The sequence below is a fragment of the Callorhinus ursinus genome, unplaced genomic scaffold, assembly GCF_003265705.2.
Source record: "Callorhinus ursinus isolate GAN/ISIS: 27379988/994484 unplaced genomic scaffold, GSC_fseal_2.0 scaffold18, whole genome shotgun sequence".
In the NCBI taxonomy this organism is placed as follows: Eukaryota; Metazoa; Chordata; class Mammalia; order Carnivora; family Otariidae; genus Callorhinus; species Callorhinus ursinus.
In genome coordinates this window covers 35,346,511-35,371,273 of record NW_027397080.1, presented here as the reverse complement: position 1 = coordinate 35,371,273, position 24,763 = coordinate 35,346,511, and the positions used below count along the sequence as shown (strand labels likewise).

The 24,763-nt window shown below is 60.1% G+C and overlaps 1 protein-coding gene and 1 long non-coding RNA gene across 8 annotated transcripts in view; one reads left to right on the top strand and one right to left on the bottom strand.

The window, feature by feature from the left end:
* Nucleotides 1–2,624: 2,624 nt before the first annotated feature.
* Nucleotides 2,625–12,267, bottom strand: LOC141374472 (uncharacterized). 2 transcript variants are annotated; one of them, XR_012381397.1, is made up of 3 exons: nucleotides 12,148–12,267; nucleotides 11,562–11,717; nucleotides 2,625–3,561 (listed from the first exon to the last, which is right to left on the bottom strand). It is a non-coding gene; the product is annotated as an uncharacterized lncRNA (long non-coding RNA). The 2 variants fall into 2 exon arrangements; XR_012381396.1 differs by lacking the exon at nucleotides 12,148–12,267 and adding an exon at nucleotides 10,754–11,140 and having other exon boundaries at nucleotides 11,562–11,766.
* Nucleotides 12,268–12,467: 200 nt separating this feature from the next.
* Nucleotides 12,468–24,763, top strand: part of PRDM16 (PR/SET domain 16) — a 310,580-nt gene continuing 298,284 nt past the window's right edge. For 5 of the 6 annotated variants that reach the window (XM_073903468.1, XM_073903466.1, XM_073903467.1 and 2 more), the window contains exon 1: nucleotides 12,468–12,585. In XM_073903468.1, coding sequence (XP_073759569.1) covers nucleotides 12,549–12,585 — 37 coding nt within the window. In that variant the 5' untranslated portion in view covers nucleotides 12,468–12,548. The remainder of the gene's footprint in view (nucleotides 12,586–24,763) is intronic. The other variant, XM_073903470.1, reaches the window with a different exon arrangement.

Here is a 24,763-nt window from a genome sequence, read left to right as displayed (position 1 = left end):
TGGCTCACAGATGAGACAGAGAGAGAGAGAGAGAGAGAGAGAGAGAGAGAGCTCTGAACACAGTGCAGAAGGTGGGTTTTTACTGGGTTTAATACAAAAAGCATCCCAAACTCAGGACTGGCCATAAAAGCAAGCCTGAGATGAGGGGTGTGGGAATGGCTGCCATCAGGAAAGGCAGCATGAAAGGCAGTCATGAGGGAGATGGATTCCTAGATGCTCCCCTCACCCCCACCCCTCCCCAGCTCAGCAAAAGTCCAAAGGCCTATTCCCGGGAATGCATGCAGCCGTGACCTGACACTGACTGAGGAGACCCCAACTTGGATCCCAGAGTACTGGCAGCTGGACCCCCCTCATCCCTGGGGAACCTGCCTGGGCATCAGATCAACCCCTGAAGTTGCTGACACCAAGCGCTGCCAGGATCACCCTCCTATGGATGTCAAAGGGAGCAAGCCCTCCCTTACCCCAAATCTTCCAACCAGCTCTGTACTCCCCACCTCAGATCACAAGTGGGTCACCGAGGATCAACACAGGAGACTAAAAGGAATAGAACAAAGCCATCTGAAGGACATACAGACCATGTGGACGGAAGAAAACTTCATAGTAACCATCAGTTTCCAAGAACAAAGAGCAGAGGAAACAGAGGGCAGGAAATCCATAACAAAGTATTTCTGGAAAACTTCCCAGAACTGAAAGACATAAGCTCCCAGATTGAAAGAACCCACAGTGGAGGAAATCAGACACAGTCCTGAGTGCATCACCGTGACACAGCAAAACACTTGGGACAAAGAGAGGATTCTAGACGATTCCCAAGAAGAAGAAGCAAGTTGCATTCGAAGCACAGGGAACAGATTCCCCTCCCTTTTCTCTAGCCACTCTGGAAGCAAGAAGACAAGGGGCGATGTTCTGAAAACTCCAGATGAAAAGCATCTCCAGTCTAGAATTCCACACCCAGCCCAACTATCATTCTGGAGTGTTGGGAGAATAAATGCATTTCAGACATGCATGGCCCTAGAAAATGTATCTCCCAGTTTATCAGAAGTTACTAGAGGATGTGCTCCACAGAGATGAGAGAGGAAGCTGGGGAGTGGGTGAGCCGAGGGATGGCCGCTATGGCTCCTGGAGTGATGAGCACAGGCGGGCTTTGGAGGATGGACGGTCCACATGGGAGCAGAGTGACTAAGGAGCCAGATGTGAGGACAGCCACTGCCAACATCCCTGCAGTGACTGTCCTTTGGCGTGTCCTGACCACGTTGGAAGAAGTTCCTGTCTCCCCTCCAGCCCGGTGTGAATTTCCTGTGGCTGCCGTAACAAATTCCCACAAACTCAGTGGCCTAAAACAGCACACTTTATCATTTTGCAGTTCTGCAGATGGGAAGTCTGAAATGGGTCACACTGGGCAAGAATCGAGGTATCAGCAGGGCTGGTTTCCTTTGTGGAGAGTCTAGAATACACTGTCTTGCCTTTTCCAGCGTCAGGAGGCCACCTGCATTCCCTGGCTCAGGACCCCCATCCAAATTCAAAGCCAGTTGAATCTTTCTGCCTCTCTCTACCTCATTGAACGTCCCTTGTGATTACACTGAGCTGACCAGCACAATACAGGACAACTTCCCTACCTCTGCCCGAATGCTGTTCCCTAGACATGCACAATGCTTCCTTCTCAGTCTGTCCTGTCTCTGCTCAAATGCCACCACCCCAGAGAGGTCTCACTTGGCCATGCTCCTCACCTTGTTTCCCTCCTTAGTTATCCCCTACAGCATGCAGAGACTTTGAACCTGCCCTGCAAGGCTCTTACATATCCTGCTCACTGCTGCCGTCCCCATGAGAACATGAGCTCCTCTGGGGAGGATGCCTGTCTGTTTCAGTCACTGCTACATCCTTGGGGCCTCTGGTCATACTGGCACAGACTAGGTGTGCAGGGAATGTGTGCTGCTTGAATTAATAAAAGGTCCAGGCTGTATTAATCAGTTCTATTTTCCCCAAGGGTCTTCTGTTAAGGGGGCTGGAGCCAGACTCTGGTCTGGCTCATCCCTTGAAACCTTCATCTGCCCAACACACCACGGCCTCTCCTTCCACAGGTAGGCAACCGGCAACCTGCTTGCTGTTTCTCCAGATTTGCTAATAGCGTCATACAATATGTGGCCTTTTGTGACTGGCTTCTCTCATCATGTTTGCAGACTTTTCAGCGTCCCATTCCTTCCGGTGGCCAAATGATCATCCACGGTGTGGATGGAACCCACCTCACCTACCCTTTGTGGTGCTCTTAATGCTCCTTGCTCATCTCAATCTGATTAAATTCTGCATCCGGACTCACATTTTCAGGGATCTGTATTAGCTGATAAAGCTTAAACCAAGTCAAGGAGATGGTTAACACAAAAAGCCAGGTAGGGGTTACCACTGGGCTGCTGCGAAGGGGATGCCATTGCCGGGGGAAGCGGGGGTTGCTGCACAGCCAGCTCCGAGGAAAATGGTCATGTGTTCGGGCTTCCCCGAGGGGCTGGGCCAGCGCTCACGTGACCCCCGTCACGGTGTGTGTGCACACCTCCCACCCTCCTCCCGCTATATGCTCAGTTCCAAACTTAATAAAGATTTAAAGATGAGCATGAAGCTTCTAAACATGTATGCTCAGGGGTGGTTTTTTAATGGCAGATGTATCAAGATACAACTCACATATCGTAACACTTACCACTCTAGGGTGAACATTTCAGTAGCATTTAGACATTCGTGATGTGCAGCACTCACAGCCAGCTGTTTCCAGAACATCATCACACAGCAGAAGGAGACCCATGTCTATTAGCAGTCAGCCCCTCCCCAGCCTCTGGCAAACACTTATCTAACTTCTGTCTCTAGGGATTTGCCCATCCTGGACATTTCATATAAATGGACTCACGCAAAACATGGCCTTTCGTGACCAGCTTCTGTCACCGAGAATAATGTGCGTTCATTCATGTGGTAGCGTGTGTCCGTACTTTGTTCCTTTTTATGACCAAATACTCCTCCACAGTATGGGTAAACCACCTCTCATTTACCCGTTAATGGTGATTTTTTCTGTTCCTCATTCACTTCAAAGTGATTCCTCTGCAGCTAGCTGTCCTTGGAGGCTCTGGAAGACCCAAAGGACCCTCAGCTTCCGCTGGGGTCTGCGCAAATTCTTCAGGAAGCTTTAACAGTCTTTCAACCTCAGAACTTACGGTTCAAGAGCAAAGCTTTAAAGCAGTCTGTGGGGTAGAAACTGCTGTCACCATTTCGACCTGGTTCTGCTGGGCGGACTGGGGCAGAGGCCTTGCTGGTGTCCTGGGCCGAGCAGAGAAATGGGAGCAGGGGGGAGGCCAGAGCAGCCCCCCTTGTTTTGCAGAGAGCACACGCACACAAGGAAATCACCAAAGGCTGATTTGACTGGGAAGGCAGCCTTCAATGAATGACATCATTCGGAGAACATAAATCTTGGTTGGTATGATTTATTTATGTTAAGAAATCCACATATGATGCTGAGTTCTCAATGGCTTTGTTTAAGCGATGGTTTTTCCTTTTTAGTGAAAGTTGGAAGATGGTAAACAGCTCCAGCTGTAAAAATTAAAGACAGAGGTGAAGCCAAGGTGATTATTACACAAAAATGCTGAGTGGGGAGGGGTATTTGGCCCTTCCATCCTCCAAATGGAAATTACCCTCTGCCACAATGTGCCATGAACAATTACCTGCTGTTTATTAATTGACCCCTTTTAAAAGCACCACATTTCTGCTAGAAACTGTTATTTCTCTAATGTGAAAACTGGCTTATTCGTGTTTATTAGAACAACTATGTCCCATGTGGTCCAGGCCCCATGCACACTTAACTGACACGCATATTTTTTTTATGATTGCAAATACCTTAGTAGAAGCCCAGATACTGAGCATCACTTGCTTGGCATGTTAACCCCACAAACTGAGCCCACAAAGCCACAGGCTCGGGTGTGGAGCCTGTCCCCGGGGACGGCCACAGAACAGTCCTGGGGTGGCTGCCCTGAGGGTGGGTGTTGGAGAAGAAAGGGGGACCCTGGCTCCTCATTGAGAGCTGGACCTGGAGGAAATACGTATCGCAAATGGCTCAGTCGTTCTAGATGCCCACAAACAAATGTCACTGTTGGGAGCAAGTGAGTGACCACAAGGCCAGCATGCCCTTTGGAGCTCACACGCCTGGCACTGCACGAACCCCAAGAAGGGTTTCAAACACAGACCCCTCTGCAGCCTGTGTCATGCACGCACCCCGGACACCATCACTTGGCTGTGCGTGTCACCTGGAGTAGGGCTTTGGGTCAGGCAGATGAATCCCACTCTCCTGCCTCTACGACATGTCCTTGTACCTCTAAGTTCCAGTTTCCCTTGTGTAAGGTGTAAACAATTGCAATTCCTACTGCGTGGGATTGCTGTGAGCGTCACACGGCGCCTGGTGCAGCCCAGGGCAGAGGCCAGCACCCTGCTGGCCCCAGAGCCCCGGCTCCCCTGCCCCCCATCACCCCGCTGAGGCCCCCCTGAGCAAGCTGGCTTCCTTTTCCAAATCATGCACCATGCAGCTGGGGACCTGGGTGGCTTGCTCACTGCTGTGTCCCCTTCATGAGGGACTGGTGTAGGCTACTGAATGCAGGGCAGCCCTTTGCGAGTCGGGACAGGTGAGGGACAGGTCACTCGGCCTCAGGCCCTCAGTGCGGGACTTCTGGCCTCCATTGTGATGTCTGGTAAGGCTGCCCCTCATCTCCTTCAGGCTTCAGGGCTGAAATCAGACCTAGGGATCACTTTCTTCTTACTCAGTGCTTTTCATTCGTGAGTGACTCATTCTTTTATTCACTGAGGCTCCCAGACTTGGGCCAGCCCTGGGCTTTGTAGGGGCATTAGATGTCCTGGAAGCTGCAGGTGTGCTGAGGCAAACAGCCCTTGTGTTTGACAGCACCATGGGACTGCACGTTCCAGGAGCATCCACCTTGCAGGGGCCTCTGGCCTTACGTCAGCGAATTCAGGAATGACCCCAGAGCCTCGGCCTCCCGGAGGGCAGGGGTGGATCTGGCGGAAACACTGATCACAAGTGCCAGGAGACCAGGCAAGACTAGGGCAGGCCAAGGTCGACTGGGTGGGGCCTGGCCCTGGGAGCCCATTAAGATCTGCATGGGTGAGTGGGACCTGAAGCTCCCAGGAGCCCTGTCCTTCCTGGTCTGACTTGCCCTCCGTGCCCAGCCAGGGAGTGAGAAGCTGCTCTCCATGGCTCCAGCTCAGAGCCCCTAGAGGCAGACCTGGGTTCTGGACGAGGAGGGGTCAGAGGGCGCAAGGATCCCTACTAATGACAGCTCCAACCACCCAGAACCCCCAAGAAGGGCCAGCCCTCACCTGCATGCAGCAGAAGACCCCTGGCTTGTGTCCCCCATATGACACATTAGGAAACTGGGGTGCCCAGGAAGCTGGGGGCTGAGAGGAAGAAGGGCCAGTAAGGAGGGAGTCAGGAAGAAGTTGGGTCGGACTCAGCTGAGGTTGGGTCTTCTCCGCCCCCCACCCCAGTCTCCTTGACCTGGGCAGGGAGGGGAACAGGAAAGGCTGTGTGTGCCCCATCCCTCTGCGGCTCCTCACCCTGCACTCCCATCGTAATTCTGCTGTTATCCTGGGGGAGCAGGGGTCTGTCCCATGAATGAAGAGCTGCTCAAGGCCAGGACCCTGCCAACTCCACCCTAGCCCCAGGCCTGGCACATAGTGGGTCCTCAGCGAGGTCTCTTGCCTGGCCTGGGCTGCAGGGGCATGGGGCTGTGCACAGTGTGTTTCTGCCACTTGGGCCACGGTCCTTCATCGGAACTTTGTCCAGGACGCAGGAGGTAAGGATGGGGTGGGGAGCTGGACACTGGCAGGCTCTGCAGGTGCTCAAGTCTGGGCATCAGGCACCAGGGCAGGAGAGGCATGGGCCCTGCTTCCTTCCTAGAGCCCTGGGTCATGGGCATCAGGCCCTGGGGCAGAAGCAGGAAGGGCCTCCTGTCCAGGGAGGGAGGACTGAGTCCATCACCTCCAGGTTACTCAGCAGGAGAGAGAGGTAAATATTTCCCTTCCCCAGAGAGGATCCTGGTCTTGCTCAGGCACCCCCCCCCCCCCCCCCCCAATTACTAGTTTAGAAGCAGCAAAGGGGGGAAGATGAGAGGGTGTCCCTCTGGGCATTCCCTTGGCCATCCCATTTCCCTTTCCCCCCGCTCCCCCATCGGCCCTGCCCAGAGTAGTGCCCGGTCAGGCCATGCCCCCTACCCTTGGTTTCCCACAAGGCCACCATCCTTTGGGGTAGAGTACAGCCCACCGCAGGCCCAAGGTCATGCCCTGAGGGCCCCGCCCAGACCTGCCGGGACAGGGCTGCTGGGGCCCCTTGCCCAGAGCTCCCTCCACAGTCCCCAAAGCGTGGGGAGGAGGAGGGAGAAGGGGAGTATTCCCTCTGAGGAGCTCAGCTGCGCCTAGGGACTCAGTTGCCTGTCCCCCGGCTCCCCGGCAGCCCCAGGACCCGCCCTCGGCGGGGGTTTGGGGTGCGGAGTGGTACCGTCCTGGGCCTGACAGCTGGAGCCTGGGGTGTTAAGCCTCCTTGCATCCTGGCCGGGAGGAACCGAGAACCGTCGGGCCGCGGGAGCAAAACCCTGTGCAGGGGCGGGGAAAAGACGGCTGGCCATGGAGCCGGACTCTCACACCACCTTCACCGAGCCCCCGGAGAGGACAGTTAGGCGGTGCGGGCACGGGGCGCAAATGGCGGGACAGGCCTGGTTGCTCAAGAGCAACCGGGTCCTCTTCCAGGCTCGGCACCACCTCTGGGCCTCGCTGCGCAAACGTGGCCCCAGGGGCTGGGCTGCGCTCGCCCCGCCTGGGGTTTTCCATCAGTCCCGCCCTTCTTCAACCTGCCCACTTAAACCTGTGAGAGGGGCACAGGAATGTTGCGCCCCACTTCACAGATGGGGCAGCCGAGGCGGGAAGGAGTCCCTGCAGCATTCCCGGGGAAATGTCTGCGGTGTGTCGAGCCCGCAGGACCCACGGCGAAATTCGCTTTCCAAACGCGGAGAGTCGTCCGTGTGGGGGCAGGGACCGTAGCCGAGACAGGACGGAGAGGAGGGGGCTCTGCAAACCGGCATGTGAATCGGGGCGCAAGCCGACTTGGGGAGTCTGCTAAGCTATAATGTCCCGGGCTCCGGGGCGTTTGGGGAAGCGGAGGGCCGACTCCCACCCAGCGGCCCCCGAGACTCGGACGCCGGGAAAGCGACTCGGCTCGCCGTTTTCGTTGCCACAAGCCCCCGCCGGAGCGCAGCCGGAACCGGGAGCAAGAGGCCGCCGCGTCCACGCGGGCAGCGTTCGGCGGAGCCACGGTGCCACTTCGGCTGCTCGAAGTTCTGCGGCGCTGCTGGACCGGGGCGCTCGGGGAGGGGACGAAGTGGCTCCCGGCGCGCGCAGGCGGGCGGCCCGGAGGGTGAGCGCGGCGGGAAGTCCCCGCTGCGGGCGGCGCCGGGCGAGCGCAGGGCGCGGGATCGGCGCGAACCAGCAACGGCGTTCGTTGGCGGATTTTTAAAGGTCTGGGATAGAGAGAAAGCGTGGGAAACCGATGCCGTTCGCTACTCCCGCAGCAGTAGCCGGAGCCCTGCGCGGCTGCCGGAGCCTGGCCGCCGAGCCGCCGCGTCGTCCCGGCCCACTGTGCGCGCCGAGGGGAAGCAGTATTTGGGGGCTTCCTGCGCTTCCTGGAGAGCCGGTTTGGGCCCGGGATACTGCAGCCAACTCCCTCCCAGGGAATTCAAATGGGGAGTTCAGGCCCACAGCTTCCATCTCTTAAATTAAAAACAAAACAAACAAAAATATTCCTGATTACGCCCCCGAAAGCACGTGGCCGACCCCAGGTGTAGACAGGCATGCATCCCCGCTCCTCGGCCAGGACCCCAGGTTGCAGAGGAGGGCAGAGAAGTCTCCTGGGGACGCTCCCAAGAGGCTGCCCGTCTGCAAGGGACCAAGTCCTCCCGCCTGTGAAGGAAGGAGGTTTCCAAACATCTGGGGTTTGTTCAAAATCGACTGCATGGTTCACATTCCTGGGAAGTCTTGGATGAGAGTGCCCAGCACTCTCAGGGCCCACTCCAGAGCAAGGGACTGGCTGTGGGCACTGGGGGACCTACGCTGTGAGCAGCACAGGGACAAAACAGCCTTGCACCAGAAAGCAGGGCCTCTGGGGTCCGTGGGTCTCAGCCAATTTCCCTGGGCTCGGGGTAGGACGAAGGGCGAAAGGGGGCTTGGACTATTACCCCCAGAGTTTTGGGCAGCCCCTGGGGAAGTGCCCACTCTGGAACAGTGTGGAAGCCGCCCTGGGGAACACAAATGCCCTGAAGGCTGTCTGTGCCTCACCCCACCCCCATTCTAGACCCAACACTCCAGCTAGCTATTGGCTCCGGGGCTGGAAGACCTCTGCATTCAGTCCCTACTGAGTCCCCTGCTGGGTGCCAAGACCACCTCCGTTTTCTCTGTGTAGTAGGAACCAAACCAGATTGTCCCCAAACATCCCTGGTGGTCTCCAAACCTTCTGTTGCTCAAATCTGGGAGACATTTCCACCTAACGTAAGGCAGGAGAAGGTGCCCAGAGAGGGAGACCCCTATCTCAGCCTGATTCAAAGCTCCTGTGATGGGGGTGGGGCAAGGACTGGTGGTCTGGACCCTTTCAGGGCAGTTTTAGATCTCTGAGGAGAGCCCATATGTAAACTAAGGGAGATGTGCTTTTATTCTTTTAGCTACTCAAGAGTTTTTCTGAGCAGGAACTGGAGGGTGAGCAAAACCTGACCTGGAATCCAATTGAGCCCAAAGTCTGAGAGCCTGAAAGCCCATGGCCAAGTTTCAGGGCACAGATAGGAACAGGGGAGGTAAGCAGTGAGAATCTGGTCAGGTCAGTGCATCCCTGGGACCCAAGGGCCTGGACAGGTGGCTGGGCTGGCTAGGACCCTGCACCTCTGGGCACATACACACCACAGTGCAGACCTCTCCAGAGGCCAGGCCTCGCGAGTTGGCATGGGGCACAAGTCCGAGCCAAACAAAGTGACCGTCTAGTCCAAGACAGTAAACTCTGGGAGTGCACAGTAGGCTCCAGCTGGTTTTGTTCCTTTGGGGTTCTCAGGGCGTCCTGGAGTTGGGGACCCCCTTCCTGCCTGCCCACTCTGATGCTTACTGCAGCACTGAGGACCAGCTTGCTCACCCTCCCAAACTGGGCCCTTTCCCAAAGGAGTTCAAGTGATCCTGGGTCTCCAGCTGCACCTCCCTGCTTGCTGGAAAGGCTGTGGTAGGCAGAGCTCCTGGCCGAAGTGGGACTCTGGGCTGCGGCAAAGGTTGGCAGAAAAAGTCCTCTATCCAGTACCCTGGACCCCAGCAAAAAAGTCTGTTCCAAAACCCAGTAGCCTGAAGAAGGTGTCCATGCAGCCCACGTCTCACCATCCACCATTCAGCCCGCAGTAGGAAGCCAAGGTTAGGAGCAACACTTGTGCATCCCGGTGCCGGGTCCCCTAAGCCCAGCATCGGCCACAAGACTCCCTGAAGCTTGGCTTGGTTTGAAAACTGCCCTCCAGCCTTTCACTATCAACAAAATGAAAACTGCTCCTCTCTTCCTGTTTGGCCCCCACCTACCCATAACTCTTCCCCCACATCCCCGTCCCCAAAATGTCTGCACGGTTGGGCTAGGATCGGGACCCACATCGGATTCCCCCTTCTTCGCCCTTTTCTCTGCAGGACTCTGCAAAGCCTGACCTGTTCTCGGTTCTAAATCCGGCCACGCGGGGGCAGGGCCTGGCCAGACCAGGGCCATGGCCTTGGGGACAGTCTGCCCAGGCTCCTGGAACTGATTGGGGCTGATGGGAGCGAGGGGTCTGCCGGAGCTGCTGCAGCACCTGGGGGTGTCAGCAGCTAGGCTGTCTCCCGGTCTTTCTCCCCAGGCAGCCCCCAGCCCCACCCTGGGGGTGCCTAGCATAGGGCAGGGAAGAAACAGTGCACTTCCTCAGGCACTGGAAAGGGTGCAGTCCCAGAGTCCCGAGAGTGTCCTGTCCTGGCCCAGCTTGGCCAGGGTTCAGAAGATTTTAATCACCTTCTCAGCTGAGGCAGAAGGCCAGAGTGAGCTGGGGTGCCCGCAGAAGAAGACTGGGCCTTCCTAACCTTGGAGCCTACCGGCTGCCTCCAGGCCAGGGGAAAAGGAAGCCTGAGCTGGGTGGGGAGTGGGGAGTAGGGGGTGGGGGATGGGGGAAGGGGAAGGACCTTCTGTGCAGTTGGGAGTGTTTTGCAGGCACCACTGTATTCTCCCCAGGCCTCCTACCCAACCTTGCTAGGAGGCTCCTGGCAAGGGAGTCCAGGAGTGCTGAGGTATGAGAGTGACCTTGTGTTCTCTCTGGCCAGTGGCACCAGCCAGGTTAGGTCCGTGGGCTGGAGCCTGCCCTGGCTGGGTTAAGCAGAACAGCTCCCAGCTCTGAACTCCAGGTCCCTTCCTTCCTCTCCCAGCGACCCCCCATCTTGGGACTAAGTGGGTTCTGAGCCTGCTAGAGGCTGCAGCAAGGCCCTAACTCCCTGTGGGGACTGCCCACCTAAACCCCCAGATCCTGGCAAGCAAGGCCCGAGTCCCCTCTGGACCCCACAGTTCTCCACCCAGCCCATGGGGACAGAATGTGGGGCCGCGGCGACAGGCCCTCAGAAGCGCTGCAGGCAAGGGGACTGAGCTGCCCCTGTTCTCTGTACCAACACCCCTGCCCGTACTGCCGCCGTCAACACTCACCTAGGGCCGGAGGCTGCGTTCAGTTCAGTGGGAAACAGAGCAGCGCAGAGAGCGCCTTCTCCGTCTGGGGCTGCAAGCCGGGTGCAAGGCTGGGCACCCCTGAGACCACGGGAGCTGGTCGGCATTGGAACTCAGGGCAGCAGCTGTGAGCTGCGGAGGCAGGAAGGCCCACGCACCACCGCCCCGGGCTCCTGCCAAGCCCCGCTCTGTGGAGCCTTTCCTCTGGGGTAGCATCGGTCATGCAGGTCACGCACCCCTCGCCATCCCGTGGGCCTCTGCTAGGACCCCAGGGTCTCGGCGGTAGCCTTCCGCCCTCAGCGGTTCACCTCCTCGATGGCAAGGGCTCGGTGCCGAACGCAGGTCTCCATCGAGGAACTACTGGTCTCACTGCACAACAAATGGGGAGTGGCACAGCCAAGAGCCCACCCGCGGCAGCAGAGACCCGCACCGGAGGCTCGACCTCAGCCCTGCTCAGGCTGACTTTGGGGCAGCTCCCGGCCCTGGAGCCTGGCAGAATCCCGGTACCAGGAAGGGCCCGGGTCAGCGCCTGCTTCTGCTCCCATTTCGTTCTCGAATCCCAGACACACTCGAACGCGGAATTCTCACTGTCGGCACCAGGCCCCTGGCCCGGACATCCTGCCTACCCCTCCGCGTCGGAGGGCTGCGGGGCAGAAGCGCCCGAAAGGCTCGCGCCAGCGCGCTCTGCCACCCGCTCTGCCGGCCTTCCCGCCCGCGACTCACCTGGGCCGCGGGAGGCCCCTTCCCCGAAGCTGGCCCAGCTCGGGGGCTCGCGCCGCGGGGTACTCACCTGGGGCCCGCGGAGGCAGGAGTGCGCGGGCCCGCCCCTACGGCGGCGAGGTGCTGGGCGCCCGATGTTCGGACGGCGGCCCCCGCGCTGCCTCCCCGGTGCCCGGCTCCGCGCGGACTGAGGGCGGTGGGTCCGAGTTTCAGCCGCCCGCCGGGGCTGGGGCGGAGCGCGGAGCTGTTGTTTTTGAGCCGCGAAGCCCGGAGTAGCAGCGCTGGGGTGGGGGCGAAGGGGAGGGGCGGGAGCCGGGCAGGCCCGTGGGGGGCGGCGGGGCCCGGAGGGGGCTTCGGAGGAGCCGGGTTCGGCGCGCGGGCCGGGACACCCCCTCGGGCGATGGCGGGCCGGGGCGGGGGGCCGCGCGGAGAGACGGGCAGAAAAGCAGGCTGGGGCGACGGTGAACGCAAAGCTTTTTAATTAGTAATAAAATGCAATAAAACGAAGCAAACCCAGCCAGACCCGCGTCCGAACTGTCGCGCGTTCCCCCCCCATCCTAGGAAGTCGCGAGGACCAACGCAGCCGCCACTCCGCCTGCGGCCGGGGCTGGGGCGGAGCGCGACGCGGCGCCGGGGAAGGGTGGGGGGATAGTCACCTCGCCTCCGGGGCCACCTGGGTCCTTTTAAAGTATCCGGGGTGCGGGCCCCGGGCGGGAACGCCGAGCACGGAATGTTTTCTTAAAGGGCCAGTTCCGAGCTGCGCTGAAAAGGGGAGGGGGGAGAGGGGGCGGGGGGGGGAAGAGGTAAGTGAGATGAAGACCGGGAAGGCCAAGGAGAGCCCCCCAATCCCGCGCCGAGGCGGCGGCGGCGGCGGCGGCGCGACGATGAGGATGATGAATACATTGCAAAGTTTTTTTGGCCCCGGCGAGGGGTGTCAGATTGAGTGCTCTGTGCGCATGTGCGAAGGTGTCCAAACTGACAATGCTGGGGAGATGAAGATAGTGTGTAGCTGCTTCTGGACTCAAGGAGGAGGAGAGAGATTCCGCGAGCCGACACCATGCGATCCAAGGCGAGGGCGAGGAAGCTAGCCAAAAGTAAGTCTCCCGCGCTCGGCCGCGCCGCGCCGCCGGGTCCGGGCCGCGGGGCCGGGGCGCCTGGGCCAGGGGTGCGCGTCGGGGCGCGGCCGGCGCGCCTTGGGCTCCTGGCCCTCGGGTCGGCCGCGCGGCCCGGGGGCTGCTCCGCCTCCCGCGCTCCGGGGCGGCCGGGCTCGGCGCAGAGGCTCGGGGCGCCCGGGCCGCGCGCTCCCCGAAGGCGCCGGCCCCCTCCTCGCGAACCCCCTCCCCCCCCCCCCCAGTGTCAGGCGCTCGGGCCCGGGAACCCGAGGCGCGCGGTGGGGGCCGGGGAGGGGGGCGGAGGGGGAGGGCTGGGGGTGGAGGGGAGCGAAAAGCGAAAGTTAGCGAAAAGTTGACGAAAGGGGAGAGCAACTTTTTCCTCCTCGCTCGCTCTCTCCCTCTCTCTCTCGGAGTGGCTCTCAGTCCTGGTCAAATCATATTCCGGGCTTTTGAAATAGTGGGCGCTAGAGCACCGCCTTTGGCGTCCGCCAGCTGGGCGCAGAGGAGGGAGACCCCGAGCCGGGGAGGGGGCGGAGGAGGGGGCGCGGGCCGGCGTCCACCCCGCTTCGCGGGCGCAGGGGCAGGGGTGGCGGCGGCGGGACAGCCTCGGCCACTTGGGGAGCAAAATGGAGACGTTTTCCTGGGCTTGGAAGTATGGTCGGGAAGTTTATTCCCTACTGGTGCCCCGCGCGGCGGCAGGCGCTCCTCCGTGACTCCGGCAGCCCGCTCGGGCAGCCCCCGCGCGGGTGCCTCCAGCGGGAGGGTCCCCACCCGGACGCCTTCCGACCCGCCGCTGCCGCCGCCCTCGGCCCCGCTCGGCCCCGCCTCGCCCCTCCTGCCCCTTGTCGCCCGCACAGCCTCGAGGCCCGGCGGGGACAGAACTGCCCCCGGCGAGGCTGCCCGGTCCCCGGTCTTACTTTCTCTTTCGCTCCGTCTCGGGCCGAGCCCCAAGCTCCGCGCGCCCAGCCCGCCGCCGGCCGGGTCCTCGCCGCCGGCCCGGTGCGCCCGCCGCCCGCCCCGCCACCGGCCGCCGCGCCTTGGGGCCACCCGCGCGCCCTCCGCGCTCCGACCGCCGGCGCCATCCGCCGAGAGGCCCGCGGGCCCGGGACCGTGGCCCGGGAAGAGGGCAGGTGGGAGCGGCGGCGCCTCGGGCAGACGAGCGCGGCTCTCGGAGCCTGGCCGAGGCCCGGCTGCAGCGAAGCGGCGAGCGCCGAGCGCCGAGCGGAAAGGAACCGGCGCCGCCCGTTCTCGCCGCCCCCTCCTCAGCGGGCCGCCCGCCCACCCACGGCAGGGGCGCCCTGCCGGCTCCCCTTGGGATCCCTGACTGACCACCAGGCCGTTCAGCTCCTCTTCGGCCTGACCCTGCCCGGCGGCGCCTCATCGCACCAGGGCTGAGCCCCTAAGCATGAACCTGGTGGGCCAGAAACTCCCCGACACTTTTCCGAAGAAGTTCTGCTTCCTTGGTTGGGTCGGCCTGGCTCCCCCGGACAGCGGCCCCTCGGTGGTAGGCCATGCATCCGCCGCCCAGCACCGGGGAAAAGCAGCTCCCCGCTTCTGCAGGACGCCCGTGGAATCCCCCGCGGCTGTGTGGGGCTCCTCCTTGAGGCACCCCTTCCCAGCCTGTCTCCTCTGCCCGATGCTCAGGGCCTCGGCCTCCTCCATCTCCCGTGACCTCTGGCCCCTCTTGGTGCGAACAAGGCCCCAGTGTTTTGTGGCTGGTGCGCCAGGGCTGTGGGCCCGCTACCTGTGTGCCCATGGGCCGCAGGGCGTGGGTGTTGGTGTGCATGTTTGGGTCTGTGTGTAAGCACAGCGGCTTCCTCAGAGTCTCGCTGCTGGGCTGCAAGCTGCCTGGGTCAGGATCTTGCTGGGGAAGGGCCTGAAGCTGGAAGGAGAAGGTGGAAAGTGCCGCACTCTCCTGGGCCTTCGCAGCAAGCGAGAGGCAGCTCAGTGCCCCCAGCGCAGCCCCGGAAACAGCGGAGCGACCCACGCCCTGCAGGCTGGCCCTCAGCTCCCTCCCTGTCTGCTCCGCCCCGACAGGTGGGGAAGGTGGCCCGCTGGCTCTTCTCAGGACCTAAATGGGTGCTCGGCAACGGCGTCCTGCAGCCTTGCCCGAGGCCAGAAAACCAGACCCGAGGGTAGGGCAGATCACAGGTCTCCCTTTCCTGGGAGTCCTTGGTGAGAAAATGCCAAAGCTGAGCCAGTGTGTCAGGCCCAGAGCCCGCTGAGCCCACACTGAGCACGCCCTGGAAACCCCTCTCAGCAGGGACAGCTGCCCCCAGCCCTCTCCAAGAAGGTGGCCCCCCCGGCAGGCACAGGCCACGCTGCCTGCCTGACACAGAGCACAGGATCCGCCGAGGAATTTCATTCCACTGGACAATATTTTAAGCAGATGTGGGCGTCCCCGGGGACCTGACTCCAGTACCTGAGTCTGAGGCAGCAGGGCAGCCCCAGGGCGGCCCAGAGAACCTCCCCCCTGTAAGCCACCTCCCGGCCAGGGTCAGGGGGCTGGAGGAAGAAGGAGAAGTCAGGGTTATAGTCCAGTATGCAGGGCTGGGCTGTGCCTGAAGCCATGTGTGGGGCCTGGAAGGACAACCTTGTCAGTGAGTGTCACCCCCTGAGTCAGAGTTTGAGGGCTGCCCCAGAGGGCGCATCTGGGACTGTAATTTCGTTTGTGTTTCCCTAGGACCCCAACCCCGGGGGTCTCCCTAGCTGGGCCTGCATGCTGACTGACTAGTAGCACCTTTGGGCCCACACTGGGGCTTCCAAGTCCAGCTTTCCAAGGGCAGAGGCCGCTGAGGTGCTCAGCACCTCCTCAGTGTGACCCTAGGGGGCTGGGGGCAGAGTGATGACAGGTAGGTCCCGGGTCCCCTCACACTGGCCAGGGCACTGTAGGCCTGCGAGGAATTGGGGCTGTCCCTGCCCTACATTTTCCAAAACAAAATGCCTAACAAAAGCTTTGTGTCTCTGCCACCGTTGTGAGCCAGGTGGGCAGGTGGGCAGGGGTCAACACCGCCAAGATGCCCTCCTGACCCCCTCATCACACAGCTGGGGGGCCCTGTGCAAGGGAGGATGTGCTCCCAGAGAGGGCATCCAGCCACGGCCCCCATCTGAGCCACCCCTGAGACCTGATCACCATGAACGTGGTCCACAGCTAGACAGGACATGTTCCAGGCCTGGGGAGAGTGTCCTCAGGACAGATGCCACCTCACCCCTGGGGTGCAGGTGGGGGGCTGCTACCTCTGCTCCAGGGAGGACTTGTGTGTCTGGTGTGTGCGATCGAGCGTGATATGTACGAGGAAGGTGTGTGTGTGTGACAGGGTGTGGGGAGCCTGGCTGGAGCCTGAGCTCCTAGGCAGTTCCTTCTCCCCAGCCGAAAAACCAGCCCGGCTCCGGCTCTGCGGGGCCCTGCCCTTCTCCCGCCCGCCAGGGGACGTCTGCCCCTTCTTCCATTTCTCGCCCTGCAGCCAGGACGGCAGCCTCTGCTCTGGACGCCCGGGAGGGCAGCAGTGCCAGGAAATGTCCGGCAGGAGTCGAGCGTCTCACCCCGCTTCGGGCGAAAACGCCGAGGCCGCGGTGGAGGGGCGGGGTGCAGGGCTGGCGGCCAAGGCCAGGTGCCCTGCGGCAGCGCGCTAAGTGCCTGCAGGCTCTGGCTTCGCCATTGGCCCCGCGGGTGTGCCTGGGCGCCCAGGCCTGTGGGCGGGGGCGGATGCCAAGTCCTGTCCGTTGGGTGACCTCCGAGTGGGCTCCCAGGGGAAGGGCATGGGTTGTGCCCTAAGGCCTCTAACGCCGGACACCCGCCAGGCCACCTTGCACCTCCTGTCGGCCGCTGGTGCAGCAGGTGCGGGCTGGGCTGCCCGACCCTCTGGGCCCCCGTGGCTCCCAAAAACCCTGAGTTCCTCTTCTGGGCACAGCACGGGGCAGGGGACCTGGTCCCGCCGTTTCTGTTGGGAGGCCGGGCTCTGGCGGTGGGGCCAGCTGGAGGCTCCCCCCACTGGGCCCCTAGGGGGAGGCCGCCCGCTCACAGGGCCGCTGTAGGCTCGATTAGCCCCCTGTTTTATTCAATTAGGAGGCAATTAGAGATCCTTGGGGGGCTGGGGCTGGTAATTAAGGTGATGTATAATTAGAGTTTCAACAAAAATTATCCAGGATTAAAAATCTTTTGAATAATTTCGTTTAAAAATTTTCAAATAGCGTTAAAGACAATTTATCAGGTTTTGAATCAAACCCGTGTAACAAGTCTTGGACGCTACAGCTCGAGTAGCGGGCGCGGGAGGACAAGGGACAGCCCTAGTACTGTCCCCCTGCGGGAAGGGAACTTGGCGAAGGGACAGAGAAGCCGGGCCTTGCTGAGCGGTATAGCGGCGGTCGCGCGCGCGGACACGGGTTGCTCAGGGCTGCAGACGGTGCGGGCTGGCCCGGCCACGGGGCCTGGGGACCCCAGGCTGAGCCAACGTCGCTGCAGCCCCCTGTTCTCCGTGCACAAAGTCCCGGTAACTACCGCGCGACGCGAACGGCGCTGCCTGCATTCTGCACAGGGCAGGCGGTTCGAGGGGGTGGCTGTCGCCCCGGGCACCCTCACCCCAGCCCGGCTGGCGGGAGCAGCGCCCTCCTCCTCCTCCTCCTCCAGGGCCTCAGTTGGCCCCAGGGGTCTCCGCCTCTCGGTTTCCTGGATGGAGAAGGGCGGGCTCCGCGCTCCCAACTCCCGACTCTTGACCCTGACCCAGACTCTGCGGGCGGCAGGCCCATGTCCCCATTGCAGTCGCTTTGCGGATCTGGGCACAGAGAGTCCACAGGGCGCTCCAGAGCCTGGGTCAAAGTCAGGGTGGTGTGGGGAGGGGGGGATGGTGAGGGGGGAAACCGAAGGGTGGAGGTCGGACTTTGCAGGATCAACCCTGCCTCATTCCAGGGTGTGCATCCCCGGGCCCAGCCTCGGCCAAGGTGGCCCGCTGGCCCCGTGCATTCACCCCACGCACCTGCCTACCAAGAGGTCCGAATGGGCTGCCGCCCCTGTCCCTGTCCCTGCCTGAGCCTCCAGGAGACAGGAGCGGGTCCAGGATCCCATAAAGGCACACTTGGTCCACTTACTAGGCATGACCCCACTCCCCTTCATTGACCTTGAAGAGGGAATTTGGCCTCTCGGGCACCACTCTTCGGGGTAAAAAAAAATCCCAAACACAGAGAGGTCAAGTAGCCCATTCAAGGTCACACAGCAAGTTAGGCATGAAACTGAATGCCACTTAAGTAAAGCTCCTCAAGCTTTCTTATTTCACACACCCTAACCCTGCCCCCTTCCTTAGGGCACTGCACGCTGTAGTTAATTCCATAGGATTTTCTTTTTTTATGTGTCAAGGTTTAAGCATTTTCCCAAGGACAGTGCTTAGCTTGTAACAGGTCTGGTTTTTAAAAGCAAGCAAGACATCAGTCTCCATACAGCTTGTGAATGTAACTAGCTAACTGTGTCCTCAACCTCCTCCAGACTGGGTGTTCTTTGCCGGGCTCTGGACTCTCCTGCTGCTTGTCTTCCCCAGGCCGAGTGGGACGCTTTGCCCTGGGCTTTTCCAGCCCCAGCCCATAGCTCTGTGACCCCTCTTCCAAGGGCAGGTGCAGGGTGGCAGAAGTGTTGACCAGGGTCACCCTCATCTGCATCCCCCCCCCGCCCCCCGCCATGTACTGCCTTTTGCCTGAGCAAAGGCAGGAGGTGTAGTGCCCGCCTGCCTGCTCACCCTCCTGCCGCCACCCCAAATCTGGAGGGAAATAGCCCCCGCCCCTCCCCCCAGGCAATCAGGGAGAGGTGGAGCCCCTGCTGTGTGGACCTGAGCCATGGGCGGAAGGAGCCCCGAGGCTGCAGTTGCAGGTCCAGCCCTGAATCCGCCGCTGTTCCTTAATCCTGGGCACCTCACAGGCTCCGCCAGGGCTGTGGTACTCCCTTTAGGCTGGCCAGTGCTCCTGAGCTCTTGTGGGCCCCAGGGCCATGGGGAGGGTCTCTTCCTGCCCTATCTCTCTCTCTCTCTCTCTCTCTCTCTCTCTCTCTCTCTCTCTCTCTCTCTCGGTTTCTGCCATCAAATCCTTGGCTGGCCCGGCCGGCCGGCCTCTCCCGAGACTCAGGAACAATGCCCTGGAGCTCCCAGAGAGCGGTGCCTCGGCTCCGAGATACATATTTGTTTAATAGTTAACATTCTGTGCAAAAAAGGAGGGAAGTCAGATTCTGGTGAAGGCTTTGCTTATTTTATATCCACTATAACTATTTCTGTCCATGAAAATTGGCTTAATTATATCAATGGAATGTTTCTTTTTCAATTCTGTATGCAATTAGTCCATCTTGCTGGCTGCAATTTATTTTAATAAAAAAATAAACCAGTGGTGTGCTCAGTTCCTCGTCCCCTGGGGTCAAATGCGATTGGTGTGTTTAATTTCATTAACTACAATGCGGCCTACTGGAAAAACGTATAAAATCAGCTTCATACAGCTTAAACACTGGCATTTGAAACAAATCATTATTGCATTAGCTGTCACACTGGTAATTCTAGAATCTAAGGAAAAAAATATATTATGGCTGTTTTTATAACCCTTTGCAAATGCACTGTTAAAATAATTTATAATCATTTTAAAACATGGCTGGGTCCTGGTGAATATTTTACCTCCTCTAAATCAGGCTCTGAATTATCCCATGCCCATTTTACATACTGATGCCTGTGCCGTTTCCAACCCCAAATATGCATCTTTCAGGGTGAAGACTGTGGACCCTGTCCTTAAGCAAACGTGATAACGTAGGGTCACCTTTTCATTCTGGTCTGACCCTGGTCTCGGTCTCCAAGGGGAATATTTGGTGTAGCGTTAGACTCTTCTGAAATGCGCCTGGGGCCGGAGGGGGGCTGGAGGTGGGCCCAGAGGCTGGTGCCACAGAGCCTTCCCCTCCACCACACCCCCGCCCGCCCGCCAGGTGGTGGGCGGAGGGATCCAGAAGCAGACCGGCCTTTAGGGCTTCACTGGTGTGGGAGCAAAAACATCCCAGGGCCCGCGTTCCCCGCTCAAACTTGGGGAAGTGAGGAAGAGTGAGCGTTTGCTCTGCTCACCCCCGAAACCCTGCTCAGGAAGGGAGAGAACCCGTGACCCTCACACACTTGCTTTCTGAACCCGGCGGGAGGGTTCTCGGCAAAATTCCCCAGACTCACGCTGCTTTTCGGTGACAGCACACTTCCGGGAAGGGTGTGTGCCTCCGTGTAGGGTCTGCGCTCTCCGCGGGAGTCCGAGCCCAGCCCGCCTCTTCAGGTGAGGCAGGTGACGGCAGGCAGGTGCTTGCTCCTCCCTCCCTCCCGGGGCCATGTGCTCACTCAGACCTGGGAGCAGGGTGCTGGGAGAAGCCCGGGGTTCCTTGGATGGCTCCTGGCTCTTGCGTGCACTTTGAGGTGACCTGAAGCCCCTGCTGAGTGGGCGCTGGCTCTTCCCAGCGTGGAGGTGGACAGGGAGGGCGCCTGGCTGCTAATGGGCAGACGCTGGGGCTCAGCTTGGCCTTGGGCTTCTTCCAGAATGTTTGTCCCCTCCCACCCCCAGGTAGCTCCACAGGGGCGTTAAGAGGAAGAGGAGGCTGCAGTCAGCTTGGTTTGAGCTGGGGATGGGGCTGCTGCAGATTGAGGATTTCCCAGGTCGCAGCAGTGGATTCTTAGGGGGCTCCAGGAGATGTACTTGGGCACTTCTGGCCGTACTGAGGGCTAACCTCTCACCCTGCCCCTTGGTCTCCCAACTCACCCAGGTGGGTTTTCGTAGGTTTGATCTTCTCCTGCAACACATTTATATTCTCTAATGGATTCCAATGTGGGTGATGGTGGGGCATCGAGGGGGACATGAGCACCATGTCCTTAGGTCTGAAGGCCCTACCTGCTCCTCGGGAGTGTGGCCGGCGGGACTGGGTCTCCCCAGACCTCTGACTCCATATGTCCGGGGTGGGATCTCAGGCCCATGGTTTCCTTTCCATTCCACGTGCTGCCGAGTTGAGAAATAACTGGCTTTGTCTACTTTCCTACTTTAGAGAGAATAACAAAGCCGAATGTTTAGTACAGATATCAAGTCCCAGCCCTGGGTGCTGCTCTCGAGGCCTCCCGTGGGACGGGCCTCTCCCTGGCCCCAGAACCCCAGCACCCTCTTCACTCCGGCTTCTGGTGCGTGTGCCCCGCTCCTGGATCCCGCGTCCCACCTTTGCTGCCAGCGTCGCCCCCCACATTCTGCCACCAGATCGGCTCCTCTCACCGCCTTTCGCCTGCCTGCTCGCCCTCCCACCACCACCCCAAATACCCGTGTGCATCTGCATCTTACTCGCCCCCCCAGCCTCCAGCAGGCATAACTGCATGGAAGGTTCTGGAAGGGTCCAGCATGGTGTTTGCTGGGGTCCTGGGGCCAGGTGGAGGTGAGGCAGAATTCCCACTCCGTTTAGACAGGCAGTGAGTTTGGGATTTATCCCCTTGGTCTGCTTGGGGAAATGCTGTGCTGGTCCTCAGCTTCCCTGGGCTCATCCGGGGAGGGGTGGGGGCAGAGGGAGGGTGTGCAGGCCTGCAGGTGTGCGCCTGCCCGCCCAAGGGTATGGCCCCCGGCGCGTGGCGCTGCTCTGCGTACCCAGCTGCACCTGCCGTGAAGCCCTCCGGCTTAGCCAGTCCGCCCTGCTCCGGCAAAGGGCTCCCGTGGATTCTTGCCACACAGCTCAGTCATGGAGTAAAACACGCACACAAGAGCCTTAGCTCGCGGTTTTATTTTCAAACCGAGAAGCACGGGTGCCCGGGTCTGATTTGGCCCCTCTGACGTGCAGCCAGATGCTAGCCGGCGCCGAGCCCAGCCACTCCCTCCTGCTGCCTCCCCGTCACTTCTCCATCCTTCTGTCCATCTCGGGGGTTTCAACGGCTCTTGGCATCTGCCAGCTCTTCTCTCCTCGGAGGCCCCCCAGCTCCTGAGGGGGTCAGGGTCTTCTGTTTGTTTTGGGGGCTCTGTGCCATCTGTCCGTTCCTTCCTGCCCCTGGAGTGGAGCATGCTGTCCTTGGGCCTACTGTGTGCAGGGCTCTGAGATGTACCTGAGGGCCCCATACGGCTGCCCGGCTGCGGGCCGGCCCCCCAGAGACAGGCGTGGTGACGTCACCAGGCTCTGGGCAGCTTGAGGAGTCTGGGGGCCACAGGTCCTTGCCCTGGGGCCTGGGCTTCCGTGTCCAAGCTGTTTGGGGAAAAAGCCAGATCGGACCAACAAGCCACCCCCAACCTCATCGCTTCTGGGGGCAACCCCCTCTCGGGCATCCTGGCCTTGTGTCTCTGCTTGTGGGGTGGCTGGACCGCCAGTGAGTGGGTCTATTTCAAATTAGAAAGATGAGAGGGAGGGATGCTCGGAGAGGAGCTTTGCCCATTTGTCTGCCTCTGTGAGTCTCCGTGTTTTAATTCAGTGGCTCACTTGAAATGTGTCTGCGTCTCTGGCACCTAGGGTAGGCCGGGCATCTCCGATGCTTCGGCACGGGGATAAAATGCCTGGGTCAGTGCATGGCGAATGGGGACTCACTATGGCTGGGAACTCTTTCCTGTGACACAGTTTAATCCTCATATCTATATTCAGAAGCTGGCAGTCAATATTATGCCGAAATATGGATTTACATAATAGACTCCCATTGCTCCTTCTGGTTGCGTCTCCAAGGGAAAGGGGCATGCATTTAAAAGCGCTCAGACATTTGTATCTGCTCAATGGGCTGTAACAGCCTCTTCAGAGAGGCCGGGCCACATCGGTCCATAAAACACTTAAACAAAGACCGGAAATTATGCTCACCGGAGGAGCCCAAACGGTGGCCACGGGAGAGCCCGGCAGGCCCCGGGCAAGCGCGGGGTGTCGACCCTCGTGTGCCCCCTGCGCCTCCTCCCTCCTGCTGCAGAGTCTCTGGCACCCCTGACACTCCTTCAGCAGGTCAGGCGAAGGTCCAGACTTGGGCCATTTCCCAGCGTTCCTGTTTTTGCCAGGCAGCCCAGCTTCTCCCTCAGTCCCGGGGAAGCGACATGCTCAGGTCTTTACTGGGCTGGGAATCGGTGTCTCCGGCTTGTGCTGACCCGACGACAATTTCCGGCCGCCCCGGTTCAACAGTGTCTGTTGGTCACCCCTGCTGGCACAGCACCCCCGCCCCCAACCCCGAGCACGTGGGTGTCATCAGGGTCAAATCCCGAGTGGTCCTGGGCATGTTTCTGGGGCTTCGGTGAGGAGAAGGGCACCAAGCTGCCGGAAGGCCCCGTGTTCCTTTTGGAGGGGAGCTTATGAGAACGTCTATAACGTCAGTTTGTACAGAGCTGCTTTGGGCCGTAGCACCCAGCACAGGGCGCCGTGTGCCCACCAGGCTGGGCCAGCGTCCTCTGGGCTGCCACCTGCTCATTCCAAGATGCTTCCCTGGGGGATCTGGCCTCCCCTGCAAACTTCTCCCAGCTCTTCTTCCTGGGAAAGCCAGTGCATTCTTGAGGCACCTGAAAACCGGGGGGGGGGCATTTCTGTGGGCCCGTGGCACAGCCCCTCCATCCGGTCTATGTGGGAGATGGTGTCAGGGTGTGCAGACCCGTCCCCGCGCGTGCATCTGTGCACCTGTGTGCAAGCATGGGGCTGATGTCTCCATGAGACTTATCCTCAGGTGGGGCTTTTTGCTGTACCGTCCCGGCCCACTTGGGTTTTGCACAGAGCGCCCCACGCTGCTCGGTTCTCTGCGGTGTCTGAGACTGTGGCTGGAGGCCGCGGGGCTGCAGGGCCGGGAGCCGTCTGCAGCTGGTTGTTGTGGGAGAAGGCAACGGAGAAGTTCAAAGGTGGAGAGCAGGCAATCTGCACGCACTTCCCTGCACGTTTATGAGCCCCCGGAAGAAACAAAGAGGAGAGGGAGCTGTTTGGATAATCCTGGGCCCTAGCGCTCACATTGAGAAAAATTAGGGCCTCTTGAAAAATTACAGAATTATGTCGCAGTGTCAGGTTCCAAGATAATGATGTGTCTGTGTGCGAAAATATTAAATTGCAATAACACGCCTGTGAGTACCTCTCTGAATAGGGTATTCAGTTCCCAGCTCGGGCTGAGCGTGCAGCTAGTGACTGACAGAATACAAATGGTACCGTAAAACGTGGGGGGCTACAGCCGGACTCCGTCTTTGCGATCGGGTTCTCCATCTCGGCCCGTCCAGCCATTCTTTGCTTTAATGAAACAGCCCGACGACGTGGCTAATTATTTATTTATCACGTTAGCAGGAGGAAAAGCTGTCGGAGACAGATCGATTTTTCCCTGGAAGTGATTTGACGTTACTTTAGAAATAAGACCACTGAGCTGTGTTGGGTGCTGTCCTCAGAGCTCCCGAAGTTCATTTGGCGACCGTGCCGACAGCCCATGCTTTCTTGCACACACGGGCCGGTGCCCGGCGCGGACTGTGCACCTGGGCGAGGCCGGCGCTCTTTCCCACCAGGAGGACTTATCGCGGATTTCTGTTCGGAGGGTGCGTTCGATGTCTTCTTCCGGGCCGATGAAATCTGAGCAGCAACAAGTCCACTGGGGACGAGGGGAGACTTTGCGTATCTGCACTGAGCCCGGAGACGTGGCGTCTCCGATTATGAGCCAGTGAGGTGGGGGCCTCCCGTCCCGCCTCGGGGAGCTCTCAGCTGTGGCCAGGGAGCAGGGCGTGTGCGTGTGTGAGCGTGTGACGGGCAATGGTGCGGTTGGTGGCTGCACATTCGCTGCCAAACAAAAGGACTACACAGGCCGCTGGAAAGCCAGTCCTCAGAAGCCCTGAGGGCAGAGCGCTGGCCCAAGAGGGGCTCGCGTTTCCCAGCTGGGAGTCAGAACCGCAGAGCAGAGCGGCCCCGTGTCTTAACTTTCTCTCCATCGAAGGTGTTAATCTTACTTTCCAAAGGTTAGATAAAGCCGCTCAAAGCTGTTTGTTATTGAATCTCATCTGCTAATTATGGTGGCGGACTTGGTCCAAGGCCTGTGCCGGCCACCCCGCCCGGCCCCCACGGCTGGCAGCCCGCACAGGGGTCCTTCTCTGTTGTAACCCAAGTGCTCCCTTGCCGGGGTTTTAGGTTGCCTCCCGATGCTGACAGACTCCCCTCATTTGAGGGGAGGGGCCGTGGCCGCAACGGGGAGAAGCCCAGCGCTGCGGCAGGGTCCCGTCTGCCCCTGGAGGC